The sequence below is a fragment of the Notothenia rossii genome, assembly GCF_949606895.1.
Source record: "Notothenia rossii genome assembly, chromosome: 6".
Taxonomy (NCBI): domain Eukaryota; kingdom Metazoa; phylum Chordata; class Actinopteri; order Perciformes; family Nototheniidae; genus Notothenia; species Notothenia rossii.
This window is the reverse complement of record NC_136909.1, coordinates 24,292,446-24,307,904: the sequence shown is the minus strand read 5'-3', so window position 1 is coordinate 24,307,904 and position 15,459 is coordinate 24,292,446. Positions and strand designations below refer to the sequence as shown.

The 15,459-nt window shown below is 40.5% G+C and overlaps 1 protein-coding gene across 5 annotated transcripts; it reads left to right on the top strand.

Moving 5' to 3' along the window:
* Positions 1-795: 795 nt before the first annotated feature.
* On the top strand, positions 796-14,545 carry rassf2b (Ras association domain family member 2b). 5 transcript variants are annotated; one of them, XM_079690857.1, is made up of 11 exons: positions 796-813; positions 5,795-5,840; positions 7,147-7,220; positions 7,744-7,819; positions 8,230-8,381; positions 9,142-9,260; positions 10,530-10,672; positions 10,830-10,983; positions 11,132-11,253; positions 11,382-11,479; positions 12,748-14,545. In XM_079690857.1, the coding sequence occupies exons 3-11, from the start codon at positions 7,168-7,170 to the stop codon at positions 12,815-12,817; spliced, it is 987 nt and encodes a 328-aa protein (XP_079546983.1). In that variant the 5' UTR covers positions 796-813; positions 5,795-5,840; positions 7,147-7,167; the 3' UTR covers positions 12,818-14,545. The 5 variants fall into 5 exon arrangements, with proteins under 5 accessions (XP_079546983.1, XP_079546980.1, XP_079546982.1 ...); XM_079690854.1 differs by lacking the exon at positions 796-813 and adding an exon at positions 1,528-1,672; XM_079690856.1 differs by lacking the exon at positions 796-813 and adding an exon at positions 3,347-3,554.
* The last annotated feature ends 914 nt before the right edge of the window (positions 14,546-15,459 follow it).

The following is a 15,459-nucleotide window of genomic DNA, read 5'->3' as shown; positions in this document are numbered from 1 at the left end:
TGTTTTTGTTTTTGGACCTTTTCATATTGCATTTTTTACTCTTAACATTGCTTTCTGTTCATGTTAACACATTACCTATATATATATATATATATATATATATATATAAATAAAATAAGATGAGACTTTAAATAGATGTAAAAACATGTATATTTAATGCAGTAAAGTTTGCTAAACCTTCTAGAAGAGAAATTGTGTAAACTAATTGGATCAACAAAATGTTTTATTCGTTGTTCCTAAATCTATTTAATAAGATGTTACAGAATGAATGCAGTCTTTTGTCTTTTTTGCAATTAAACTCATATATTTAGCCAGTTCTGTGACTGTTAGAAATGCATTTTAACTACCAATACAGCATTTCTATAGAATACAGTGTAACCCTGTTAAAGGACATGATTCAAGTGGCAAAGTCTTTTTTTATTTAGATACAAATATAGAACAATGTACTCTTAAATAATACAAGTAATATTGTACAGTTGGAGATAAAAAATAATTGCAATTGGTGTGGTAATTTATTGTGATTTTTGTTTGGGAATATACACTAATAATTATGTACATTAAAGGTGGGGTAGGTCTTTTTGGAGAAACTAGCTCGTGTGCGCTAGAATATGAAAATACACAACCGGAAAAAATCTGCCACTTCCTTACAGAGCCCCTCCTCCAACACACACGAACGCGCACAGGACCAATGAGGGCACGAGATAAGTTTGTGCACAGATGAAAGGCTGGCAAGCAGGGTAGGCCATCCAGTTATTTTAGCCGGGCCGGCTAAAATGATTGGTCGTGCTTTTTACACTACTACGGCTTCCACAGGTGACGTTTTTTTAATAGATTTTTTGTCAAAGCATTCATTGCTATCGGGGTAGCATTCCATGGAATATAACAAACAGTGTATCTCGAGCCGGTTTCTCAAACTCACCTTTAAAGTGAATTGTTCTTTAAAAAATCTTGAGCTCCTCTCTTGTTAACGGGGTGTTAAAACTAGTCCTTAGGCTGCAACTAAAGATTATTTATTTATTTATTTATTGATGACTAAAGTCTATGAAACATGAAGCTGTGAAAATCACCCATCACAATTCCCCAGAAGCAAATTGAGGATAACATGTTTTTTTAACCATCACCATCATTACTTATGGTCCAAGATCAAATATATTTTTATTTTATCAAAAATGTTTGTCATTATTGTAGAAAACATTTATGGAATGTTAGCAATTACCAAAATATCGTCAGATGTTTAAAAAACTCAAGCAAAAATTATGACAATCAAATTATGTAAAAACAAAATGTTGACTTACCTCGAAACTGAACATTTGTTTATTATTTTTGAATAGGTCGCTTGAGTTTTTCACGGGACATTTAAGATCAAATGTAAATGTCTCCACACATGCTCGGTTCTGCCATTGTTTTCATGTTCATTGATCTCCGCACGCTGCACGAACAAAGGGGCGTCAGGGTCGCAATCTGATTGGGTCGTGGCCGGGCCCCCCGAAGCTGCTGTGCGCGAGCTCCGCCACAGCAGATGGACCCTAGCGCTCTCCTCCTGGATCCACGCGCCCCTGTGATTGTTTCCGACGACAGGAAAAGCGAACGAGTTAACCGAGGATTTCACCGTTAAAAGACAGGCCCGCCGTACCGAGGAGGAGAACCGGAGAACCTGCGTTTACGGAGTTAGGTAAGCCTAGATATGAGCTCTTAAAGTCGGCAGGAATCACGCTAGAGCCTCGTTGTAGCGTGATGCTGTCTCTGCGTTGGAGTGTTTTTACAAGAAGAAGACTTTAAAATGTGTTCACGACATTCAATGAAAATTAGATAAATATATTTATTGTATAAAAGCACACTCGATAAATGTATGGAGTAAACAATCTTTAGTATGAGATGTGTGGTGAATTTAAATCACATGCAGTGATGAAAGGCATGCTCGGTAGCACTGATGTCTAAAATTAGGGCATAAAATGACGAAAAAACTCGGTTGTAGTTACATTTGGTTTCTAGCAGGGAGTGTGCATACAGCTGTGTGTTAGTAAAAACAGGTTACATAACAAGCAATAAGACTCCTCTCAGCACACATAAGGCTGGATAGACAGAAAGTGAATAATGTTCTGGCTTTGTACAGCTTGTGAAACTATAACAGCCTTTCCATAAACAAAACCCCATGAAGCTTGTAAGGCTCAGTGTTTGTTCAGACTGTTTCAGAGAGGTCTGCATTCAATCATACAGCACCACAAGCTCCAGAATGACTGTTCAGTTGAATTAACAACCCTAAGACTATAATTAGGATTCTTTGAAGCAGTGTGATACTAGACTGCATTAGTTTTAGGTAGGTGTTTGATAAGGTAGTAACTGAGTGTTCTCTTAATCTTTAATGAAGTATCCAGTCAACAACTACTGCAATGGATAGCAAAAAGAGTCCATGGTGACATCTTACAGTGTCTTTTTTGTCCGACCAAACAGTCCAAAACCTGAAGATATTTGATTTAGCATCATATAAGAATACAACACTATTACATTTTCACTAAAAGTTTGAACTATTCCTCATTAAAATGTCTAAAAACGAGTAAACCTATGGTAAATATATACTGTTAAGTTGCGTATTTACCAACCGTAATGTCCAATATCCCAAATGTTTCCAACAAATATCTCATTTTAAGCAAAATAACGTAGCATTTCATCTGTAATTGCCTGTAATGTCGACTTTTACCCTTTGTATACTTTACCTAACCAGGACAAGCTGAATGCAGTTGCAAACTCCCATGATCCCATGCTTCTTCAGAATTCCCCAAAACTGTCTTTCTGTATTGTTTGATCAAGAGACCCCTCGTTGCAGATAATTAAAGACTGAGTGTTAGAAATCTAGAACCAGTGAATAGTTAGCCATTTATGGCTTTGAAAAACACTGTAATAATGATTGATCAATCACTGAAACAGCTGCAGAAACACATCTTCTTCCAAATCGTTGCAGCTCTACAGTCAGCAAGGGGGCAGGAATACTTTCTGCTTTATCGAGAAAATCTGGAAGCCATATTTAGATTCTTGCAGCGCTTTGTGACAACCTCAGTATTCCTAACGAGGAGCAGGAGACACACACACACACACACACACACACACTATTTTTGGCTCGATGCTGTGGACTAGTTTCTGGAGCTCAGATGTTTTTCGTGTTGCTATGACAATGCTGACAATAGTGAGGCAGAGCAATAGTAATGCGGAGGCTGGAGGCAGGGGAGGTGGTGGGTTTGAAAGCGGACAGGAGGAGGTTTAGAGCCATTCATTGTGCATTTCAGCCAGAGACTTTGACAGAGGAGGTTCAGAGGCAACAGGGCAAGAGGGCAGAAAACAAGCCTGCATGTGTGTCAATGAAAGAGAGAGGGAGAGAGTGGAGGGGGGGACGGGGAAGTCAGGAAGTTGTGGTCATGAGTTTTAATAGCATGGTGGATGGCTTCTAGTCTTTCACAAGGAAATCACAAAGGACACGGAGCAGAGAACTGAATGGGAAAAACAGTCCAGACGACGGGAGAGGACATATTTCACAAATCTGAAAAAAATGGATAAATCAAGTGAGTGAGGTAAGGAACAACTGAACAGATGAAGGCAACAAAGAGACGTAAAGATACGGAGAGAGGAGGAGATGGAGGCTGAGGATTGGCTGATGTTTTAATGAGGCACAGGGGGATTCAGGAAGTCAATGAGATCCACATTTGGAGAAGAAACACGACTGGGTCAGCTGTCTGCGTCTGGCTGCATTTATTTAGCTGCTGTTGGTTTCTATCGAAAGGCAGAGATAGCGGTGGCTTTCTGCAGCCATTAAATGTCACACAGATCATCTCCACAGAGACCAGGTCCTCTGGTTATAACTTGAGAACAGCTATTACTGGTCTGAAACTATTTTTTGTTATGCATCTAGGTAACCATACAAGTATTTAAAACAACTACATCTTCAGAAGACTCTAAACTTGAAGTAAAAATGTCAAGGGAGAACTTGCTTTTGCTGTTGCTTTATGAAAGCTGCATGCATTTTAAAATGTTTTTCTCTATTCAAGGGAATACATGGTATACATGTCTGCCATAGATGATATGACTTTTATTCTGCATCCTAACACCAACAGCAGATACTTAACATTATTTACGACAGGGAATGATACTTATCAGCTTGAAAGGTTAAATGTCTGATTTGATCTTTATATCCTGAGGTAACATCAGAGAGGGATCGCTGCTATCAGATGTCAGACAGTTGACTCTGAGTTCACGTTGGTCTTGTGACACAATTAAAACATTGTGTTGGTTTGAAAGCCGGCCGCTGTCTGACCGCTGGTTCAGACGCTACGAGCACAGCGCCCTTGACCACGGCGGCAGTATTAAAGACTAATGATTCCTTTGTGTCGCTGAACGGCGGAGCTTCAGAGCTCTTGACAGGGCTAATATAGGTGCTGAAATATTGATAGGCCTTGGCAGGGGGCTGGGCTGATTGATGTTTAATAATTAATTAATCAATCCACAATAACTGAACACATTTATTTCAGAGATTGACAGGCTCTTGATATCAGCACTGTGTGTTGAAAGCTGCTACATTACTCCACATGTCAGGTTTTAAATATCTTTGTTTACAATGTTTAGGCATGTGTGTGACCTAGATGAGGATATTGGCAGTTATGTCAATCGATCAATCAATCAATGTTTATTTGTATAGCCCAATATCACGAATGTTACATTTGTCTCAGTGGACTTCACAGTTTGTACAGAATATCAGTATGACAATACGACACCCTCTGTCCTTAGACCCTCACATCGTACAAGGAAAAACTTCCGGAGAAAAACCCAAAGTTTAAAGGGAAAAATGAGAGAAACCTCGGGGAGAGCAACAGAGGAGGGATCCCTCTCCCAGGACGGACAGACGTGCAATAGATGCCGTGTGTAAATTGAAAAGATAATACATTTTACAGCATAGGTAGTCCAAATGTTTGGAAATGCATTTGTCTATAATAAGAAGATGAATCCACGAGGGTGTCAACAATCCTGTGGGAGCCATCAGGGAAGTAATATGATGAGAGTCAGGCAGGACCACAGTGATAGGTTCAGCCACGACTCGAAGTCCAGGACTCAGATCCAGAACACAGGACTCAGGATCCAGGACTCAGGATGCAGGATCCAGGACTCAGGACCACAGCAACAGGACCAGCCACGACTCAGGATCCCGGCGTATATAGACACCAAAAATAAATTTGGGGGAAGCTGGGTTATTCGGAACATGAGAGTACACAGGTACAGACAGAGACAGGGAAGAAGTAAGGTGTCCCCCGACAGTCTAAGCCTATAGCAGCAAAACTAGGGGCTGAATCTAATCAGCCCTAACTATAAGCTTTATCAAAAAGGAAGGTCTTAAGTGCACTCTTAAAAACGGATAGGGTGTCCGCCGCCCGAACACAAACAAGAAGCTGATTCCACAAAAGTGGAGCTTGATAAGAGCATACAAATGCTTGTGTGTGTATTATTCATTTTTCTACCTGTACTCCTGTGTGTGATAACTATTTGTTTGGCTGTGCATGATAAATCATCCGAACTCAGCTGCTTAAATTGAGGAAGTGTTGGGCCATGTCAGGGCGAATGTCAGTTTCCTGTGTGACTGACTGAGCAAAGGAGGAAGCGATTTAACGGAAGGGGAGCACTTCCTTCAAACGCCCCCACTTCTTACTCGTCTGATCGCTGTCACAAGAAAAGAAGTTTGAAGACAACACTAATCTGCTAATACCTGAGGATACGTAAAGAGACCACCTGCCTAAACATTTCTCTCCCTCTCCAGCTCCCTCTCTCTGGTGAATCAACAACATCACACCGTCTTCACTACGGTAAGATCACTGTAGTCATGTTACTGATATTTACACCACGTTTATTTGGCAGCATGTCTGGATATTTGATATGTTATAGAGGCACTCACTGTGTTCTGCACTTTAACTGTAACAACGATAATATTAAAATCAATGAGAACTTGATGTTCACTGCAATGGATTACAAAGCATACACAAATGTCTCAAGACCCCTCATTTATTTGAATCCTATACCAGCATAAATGGAAACCATTGGTACCTTTGTACAAAAAGAACACGAATAATGCTGAATCAGGTCATGGTGATGTGGAAACAACATGGACGCTACAAAGCAGATGTGAAGCATTTCATTACTCAGTGAGTCTAAACAACATCTTTTAGTCAATTGTTTGCCAACACATTCTCTCTCTCATATTTCCTTATCTAGGAATATCTTGAATTTGAATAAACTCACTCAATGTTACTAATACTTTCAACACATTTAGTGTTTTATCTACATAAGCACTCATGTAAAGCCACTTTATAAAATATCTTAACATTAGATGTGATGATAAAGGCTTTGGGAGTGAGTCAAATGTTGCTTTAGGTACATTGTGAGTGCTTGAAGTGCTTTCAAAGACAGAGAGGAAACAATATTCGTTCCAGGAAAAAAAAAAGACTCATTTTTTTGGGAGTTGGAGATGAGTCCTCTTGGATGAGTCATGAAACAGCTTTTTCATTCCTCCATGACTTTATGTCACAGATATACTGCACATACTGTGTGCATGGAAACACGTGATCGATAAAGGCACATGATGGTTTGCTCTGGGATAAACGTTAAAGCAGCTGAAAGGATTTGGCGGCACAGTGGCACATGTGTCCTCCACCTGTTCCTCTCCTTCCTGTCCTGCCTCCTCAAAGTTGGAAACACACAAACACCAAGCAGAGAGGGAAGGGAAACTCTACAGGGCGATGGCTGAGTGCCATTTAAAACAGCTGCAAGTGTACACGAGGAGAGAATTAAAGGGCTGAAAGGAAAGAGAATATATATTGTAGGAAAGAGGGGGAAGAGAGCAGCTGTCTCCCTCCATCACACACCAAGTGTTTGGATTGCTTGCTGTTAACTATGAGTTGATCTGTCTCCTGAAGGAAATACGTTGACGGGAAACTAGATATGATCTGCTGTCATTGTTAATGTAAGGAGCTTCACCTCCTCCTCTTCCTCCTCCTCTGGGTTAGGCTTCTTGCCTCTGTGTCTGTTGCTGGCTGCTGGTCATGAGGAGTCATGAGACTGTATCAGACGGATGAAAAAGTTTGAGATCGTCTGTGTTGCTTCTTTCTCCCTCAGCTCCTCTCATGCTGACTGACGATGGATGATACAGAGTATGGGGTTCAGATCGGAGAGAACAAGTTCATCAGGAAGTAAGGATTAAATACCTTGTTGTTTCTGACCCTTGTATACAAACGCCTGCTTATAACAGTTTATTTTCCCCATTGTAAACCTATGTTAAAACATCCAATGTATGGTGTTGAATCACATTGTGTGAAATAGGGATGGTTTTACAGCCTGTTCATAATTTCATGTTAAAGCTAACTTGTGCATACTTTACTTTACACTTCTGACAACTACCCAAACATGCATACATTTATTGGTTGATTTAAGGATGCAGTAAATAAGTATTCGACAAGTAAGTACCAGCCCATATACTTTAGACTTACGAGACACCAACAAATATCATATTTTCAAGAAGATCAAAAAATAAAAAACGTCTATGCGCATGTAAATCTATGTCTGTTTTTGTGAAGCACTTCTATATTTACAGTTTGCTTGACATTTTAATTAAAATATACTTGACTTGTCAGTTCGAGTAAGTTTGCTTAAAAGATGCAGCATGCTCCTTTAAACAGTATTTCCTCCTCAGTGATTCAACATCTCTGTCTCCAGGGCAACCGTCCTCACACATCTGAAGACGTACAACCTCTACTATGAAGGCCAAAATCTACAGCTCAGACACAGAGAGGTGTGTGTGTGTGTGTGTGTGTGTGTGTGTGTGTGTGTGTGTGTGTGTGTGTGTGTGTGTGTGTGTGTGTGTGTGTGTGTGTGTGTGTGTGTGTGTGTGTGTGTGTGTGTGTGTGTGTGTGTGTGTGTGTGTGTGTGTGTGTGTGTGTGTGTGTGTGTGTGTGTGTGTGTGTGTGCGTGTGCGCATTCATTTATTCTTATTTGAAGGTTTCATCATCTGCCTTTTCAACAGAGGCTCTCCTCACCGTCTGTCTACCTCCTTCCTGTCTCCCTTTTTACTTGCTCTCTCTCATTCAGTGCAATTTAATATACCCTACCCATTATAGGCTGCATCCCAAAGGGGTAATAAACGTCCATTGTGTGTGTTTATTTATGTGTTTGCATTGACCACGGCTCCTCTCTCTTGAGCAGGAAGAGGGGGAGCTGATCGTCGAGGGCTTGCTGAATATCTTCTGGGGCCTGCGGCGACCAATCAGGCTTCAGATGCAGGATGACCACGAGCGGATCCGGCCCCCCCCCTCCTCCACGTCCTGGCACTCGGGTTGCAACCTGGACAGTCAGGGGTAAGAGGTCCAGACGGATCCCGTTACACCTCTCTGACCGGAAATGGTGATACACAGGGGGTCAGCGGGGCGGCAGATATAGATTATCTATCTGGTTTGTCTGATGGAAAATAAGGTTCAATACGATGTACTGATTTCCTCAGTTTGCTAAATCCTCTTAGCAATGCTACAGAGACAAAGGTGAACCTTTTAACCCACGTCTCTGGCTCGGTTTTGGATTGTACCCTGAGCTTCCACAGATGAAGTTTTGTCATTAGACTTCAAGCCCCATTACTGCTCTGAAATCCCATTCATCTGAAGAAGCTAGTCTTGTTGAGCTCACGGGCATGCAGCTGACATTTAAAATAACATCAACCCTTCATGTGAAGGGACGTTAACCTTAAAGTAACTAAATCACAGTTAAATCAAAGCTGTTAAGTTGCTGTTTATTAGGTGCATTGATTACTGGCAACTAAAAGGTCCCACTATCAGGTTCAAGAAGAAACATGCATACAACCGCTTAAACAAAACGTTTCATAGAGGCCAACAAACCCATACTTAATATGCTTGAACATAAATTCAAAAATAAATAAATATTACTTTTATAACTAAGGAAATACCATCACAAAATACTGTATCAACAAAGAGGAACAGCTGTCACAAGATGAAACTAAACGACAGGGATGTACCTTAAGTGTGTTTTAGGTGGTGTGTTTGTGTGTTTGTGAAAGACTGTGGAATTGGTGTTGACGTTATTGTCTCTCCCTTCTCCATGTTGAAGTTCCCCCAACGGCACTGACGGTCAAGAGACGACGCAGCAGAGCCCCCCCACAGTGGAGGTGACAGCCCCCGACAGCCAACCAGAGAATGGCGGGGAGATGGAGGAAGAGGAGGCAGAAGGTGAGGGGCTTCATTTTATATCATTTCTATTTATATAACATTATAAATATGTAAACATATGGTATATCAATCTCATGACTATGGGATACCGTGAACAAAATGAATCCCAGGCAAACTGTATTAATAAATCATTTTCATTTATTTTATTCGGCTTGAAAGTCATGACAAAAAAAGACTGCATTACGCCATCAGAATAAATGAACTTAATCTTAACAAAGACACTGGAACAAATCTCTGATTAACCCTCAGCTGCTTTATTTAAACGTTGCTGTGGGGTGGAAACCGCTTGCATCTAAAATGGCTTCTTTGCATGTGGAAGGAATTAAAGCCTATTTTCAGTCGGTCTAGTTGGATCAGAGGTTCTCACCACTTAAAGGGGTATCCTGTATCATTTCATGTGAGTACAAGGTTTGCGTAAGACAATGGTAATACAAAATGTTACATTTCCCTCCAGTGAAGGTATTGTCCATTATCATACATATTTTTAAAAGATAGCAAGAACAAGTGTCTTCCAAACAGGAAAAGTCAGTGTAATAATTTCCTTATTTCAGTGATGGACAGTAACTAAGTACATTTACTCAAGTACTGTACCTAAGTGCAATAGTGAGGTACTTTCCTTTAATTTTTCAATTTTATGCTAGTTTATTTCTAAATTGAATATTGTACTTTTAAATGTTATACATTTCATGCACATTATTAGTAACTAGTCTCTGTGCAGATTTAGATTATTAATGCTAACATAAATTCAAATACAAGCAGAATGAATTAAGTTGAATGAGTAATTTAAGTAAATTCTGATGTCCATACTTTAGTTCCTTTAAGCAAATATTTCAATGAAGACTTTTTTATTTATTTATTTATAACAGTATGTTTACTTGTACTTATGTGAAATACATAAGTACTTTGCCCACCACTGCTTAATTTAACTGTAATTGAACTGCGAGGGAGTGTGGTCACCTTTCAATCGGAAAGTTGTGGGTTCGTTCCTAGCCACGTGGTCAACATGTCGATGTATCCTTGGGCACTTAACCCTCAGTTGCTCCCGAAGTAGCCCGTTGCTCTGTGTGAAGGGGTGAATGATGAATTGAGTAAGTAAAGCGCTTTGAGGGGTCGTAAAGACTGGATAAAGTGATTCAAAGGTTTTAATGTCATATGCTCATAAGTTACAGTGTAGAAAGGACAATGAAAATCTATAAGTGCTATATAAATACAGTCCATTTCCCATGAATTAACACTGATTGACTGTAATACTGACTGTTGATTGGTCAGAGGACAGTGAGAGCTCGGCTCAGCTCCTCAGGACGAAGAGCGACGCCGGCGTCTTGAGACGGGGGCAGCGGCGCTCGCCCAGCGACCAGAGGAAGATCAGACGCCATCGCTTCTCCATCAACGGACACTTCTACAACCATAAGGTGATCGAGCGGATCTCTATAGCGTCTGGGACATGTCGTAAACACTGGACAGATGTTTCAGGGAGTTTAAGCTGAGGCTGCTTTTGGCAGAATCTGTTCACAAATATACACACATGAAGTTATAAAGAAAGCTCAACATGTGTTGTTTTCTTTGCAGACATCGGTGTTCACTCCTTCTTTCGGCTCAGTGACTAATGTCCGGATCAACAGCTGCATGAGGACGCCTCAGGTGCTGCGAGTGCTCCTCAACAAGTTCAAAATTGAAAACAGCCCCGATGATTTTGCGCTCTACCTGGTCCATACAAGTGGAGGTGAGTGTCCATCATTCTGTTTATTTCTTGTTTGTCAAGGGAAAGAATTGTTAATGAGGAAAATACTTCAATGGTATTTATTATGAGTAGTTGTTGTTGTTGTTGTTGTTGTTCTGTTGACTGATTTCTCTGTGTGCTGGTGTTTCAGAGCGTGCGAAGCTGAAGCGCACGGACCACCCTCTGGTGCTCAGAGTGATGCAGGGTCCCTGTGAGCAGGTCTGCAAGGTGTTCCTCATGGAGGCGGACCTCGGAGAAGAAGTCACATATGATGTAAATCCCAGCATTCATTGTAACAGAGATATGAACATGTCTTCCTCCTTTCCTCTGTGTTCCTGTTACCTCACATTAGTCTTCCTGTTTTTGTGCTTAGTCATTATCTTTCTGCTCCCATCCACCAGGTGGCGCAGTATATCAAATTTGAAATGCCAGTCCTGCAGAGTTTCATCACTAAACTGAAGGAGGAGGAGGAGAGAGAAGTGCAGAAACTCAGGAGAAGGTACAAGAAAATATAATTTAGGTTTTTTCCTCTTAATCCAAATTACAACACGTGTATCGGATGTTATGAGCGAACAAAAAATGAGCCGGCTGTAGATTAACATTTACATGCTTATTGTAGTTGTAAGGGCAATGCCTGTGGCACCATGGAGCATATGTGTGGGCTGGACCTGTATTTCACTCGAAAGGAGTGAGCAGAGGGTCGAGTTGTCGATTCTTGTTCAGTTTTCATCTTGCTCACCCTCTCAGACTTTGAGTTGCACGCGCTGCTAAAGAGACACGCTACCATGGAAACCAAACAATGGTGTAGCTGTATTAAAGTCTGAGTGGAAACAGACGTGAGTAAATCGGATTTTGTCAGAAATCGGGAGAAATGCGGGAGACATATGACCCCGGGAGGAAACCGGGAGAGGGCAATGAAATCGGGAGTCTCTCGCGAAAATCGGGAGGGTTGGCAAGACACACGCACACGCACACGCACACACTTCGTATTTAGTCTCCTGATTTAAAATGGGAATTAAATCCTTTGAGTGTTCCCAAAGCACCAGTGTTCTGCAGTTTGTGTGGGCCTACTGTACTGTTGCACAGTTTTGGAAGATTCATAGCTAACCACACTGAAGATTGTGGATTATCTCATATTTTTAAGCCTCAATTTGTCCTCCCCCCCCCCCCCCCTCTAACATCACCAGAAGTCATAATTTAAGGGGTCATTTCTCAAAAGATTCTTCCGGGGGAGGATCCCCCCGGACCGCCCTAGTATGGTTTGGTCACAGCCATTTCCATAGCCCCACCAAAACTATTTTCCACCAGCCGCCACTGATTAAATCTGTTAACGGCTAATGAAGAAAGATTGCAGTACAAAAGCTATACCATAATTAATGTTACAAAGTTCAAATTCACCGGCATTAAAATACCAAAACACAAGAACAAAATGAAAAGAGCATCTAAAAACTGCAACAACAACAAAAAAACTGCATCTTTGGAGAAATAATACAATCATGTTGTAATTTGCTTGCTTGCCTTTTTTGTCAAATACTATAACTATTTCTAAGTATCAACAAATGGCATTGACATAAAGCATCAATTAAGATTAAACTGGTTCATATTGAAGGCTTTGGATGTCCATTGGGTTGTGGCTGATCTGAATAATATATTAATTTGAACATGTGTTGTTGTTTTTTGAGTCTAAGAGCATTTTACTTATAATTGTGTCACACATCACCCTTATTTAATTATTCTCTCTCTTAATGTCTCTGCTTTTCCTTGCAGGTATACGTGCCTGCGGTGTATTATTGAGAAGCAGCTGGGGTGTCTTCCAGAGGGCTCGACGTGTATGTGATCTCCTCTAACTGTCAGAGGACCACACCCCCCACCGTCTGTGACAACATGACAAGAGTACGTGTTTCAGTGGTCACTCTGCTCCTCCTGAACTCCTGCCCTGCATGGAGTCCTGTTTTCTCTAAACCCTTCAATCAAATCAACCTACAGACCAAACTTTAACATGCTTTATTCATGTGCATGTTAAGTGGGACCATCTCAGCAATAGTCTTCTTTTATATTTGTCCTCACACACAGAAAGACATTCCTCTACTTCGTTGCTGTATTTTTCAAAATGAGACACCCATCTTCTGTTTACCCTTCAGATTGCAAGCTGATACCCACAATGTAAGCACAAACATCCTGTAATTTGGCTCTAATAAGGTCCCTGTAAATGGTATTCTTAAAGCACAAACGTACAAACTAAATGAAACTGAAATAAAGTCCCTGTAGTGGTTTCAGCGCAACGTCAGACCGCACAGTGTCTGTTGGTGTGAAACGACCAGCTGCGAGCCTTTCAGGTTCCTCGCTCTTTGAGAACGTGGTAATGTTGTGATTGGAGGAATTGAACCGACCCTGAGCGGTGAAGTTCACTGCGGGGATTATTCAAGGTCGAGTAAACACGTAATCTGTTTATGTTGTGACCGTCAGTCTGTTGTTCTGCTGCAGACGTTGAAACTGAATGTTAAGGACATTTTATGATTGAGGTTAAAGGAGAAGTTTGGCTTTTTGTCAAGTACTTTCTTGAATAGAGTTGAATGTTTCTTGTATATTTGTATAAAAACAGCTGGTTAGCTTAGCACAGCACAAAGACTGGAAACAGCTTGCTCTGAAGGTAATAAAACCAGCACAGCTCGACAATTAACACCAGTGGGTAAATAATAAAAGTAGAAGAATAATTTGTTGATGCTGAAGCTGGGTAACCATTCTGTGTTGTTTGAGAACCCACATTTAAAACAAAGGAGGATAGTATTAATTATTTAGGGCTAGAAAAAACAATATATCCTCTCGATCACTGAAGAGATATCGTGTGGTGAAGTATGATCTCCTGTCAGCTCTGGGCGTTTCCCAGATAGAAATCCAGGCCACTAATCTGTAACACTCCTGGAGTATTCATACTGCAGTTTCCCCTCTAGATGCCACTAAAACTCACACACTGCCCCTTTAAAAGAAAAGTGGGGCCCCTGTTTCATTTCTGGACTGTAGTTCTCACCTGCAAACCTGCCTTATGAAAGATGACGAGAAGATGTCATGATGAGGTTTCAAAAAGCACAGGAAAACACGTTTCAGCATCGCCTTCACACAATGACTCCTGGACAGGGTTGGCCGGTCTGCAAAAAATAATATTCATGGAGGCCATTTTCTTTCTTTTTTTTTTGCATCCAACACAATGAAATCCCACAAGACTGTGAACTAGCCGATGATCATCTTTGTTGGAAGAATGTTTTTGCCCCCACATGTACAGCGCTTTGCTTCTGTCTGCCTGGTATCTCTTATCAGCATTGTTGAAAAAATCTTGCCGTACAATGCATTAAGTGTCATCAAGAGAGTGTGAGTGTCAGTGTGTGTGCGATTCTGAGAGCGTGCATGTTATATTTTTAGTGACTCTGAAGACTTGCCTGCTTTTGTATTGTCTTTTTACAAAACAATGATCTGTAAAATGAGAAGAACTCATGCCACTACTTGGAAAATGTAGTTTTGTTTCATACAATTATTATTATTTAACAAATAAAGAGGTTTCCTTGAGAAAGTGTTTGTTGTGTGTATCAGTTATCTCTCCTCGTTCAGGTCTGTGGGGTGTTGAGGTCTCCATATTAGGTTGAATAATTCAAACGGAAGTTAATATAATCAAATATATTCTTGTATTAACCCACAATGAAAATGCATTATATTTGTTGTTGTTCTATAATCACAGTACATTCAAAACACAATTGGTTTGTTAAATTGAGTTTAGAGAAGCCTATTACCAGGGCTGCCAACATTTGAGTTCAGCTTTGAGTGAGATTTTTTTTTTGGTGAACCGAAAAAATAAACGTTCATGTGTACAGTGTTACAAATGTATTGAACATGCACAAACTAGGGTTTCCCATTAATGTACCGGGCGCTACAGTGGGATACGCACACACACAGTGTACCCGCGACTCTTACAATGAAGGCTCGATAATCAGCTCACAGCATATAAAATGGCATATAGGTGTAAGCTGAGGTAAAGTCCTATTTTATAAGTGGAGGGGGGTCCTCACCGGGATTTATGGATATTTTACAAATCACTCCCCTTTTAAACTGTATTCTTGTTTTACTGTCATACAGTATTTCATAACTGTTTTTCATTTACTCTCATAAATGGTGACCAAAACGTTTGAGACCCACTGAGATAACTAGACTAAAGTTAACTATCTAAACAGAGAGTCCCTTACCTCACTGAGCTGTAGTTATCTCTCAGTCTGACAGGACAGAGCTCTCCCTCTCCTTGTTTTAGAAACAGCTTTTAATATCCGTTAAGCTAACCAGATGCTAACAACAACAATGCAAATAGAGAGTTTGGTAGAAATATACTGTATAATAGTAAAGTTATTTAAGATGATGCCATATTTATTGAAGATTTTACATTATAAATATTCCCCAAAATTATTCAAAAGCATATTCTTCCAAACTCTCTGCTGT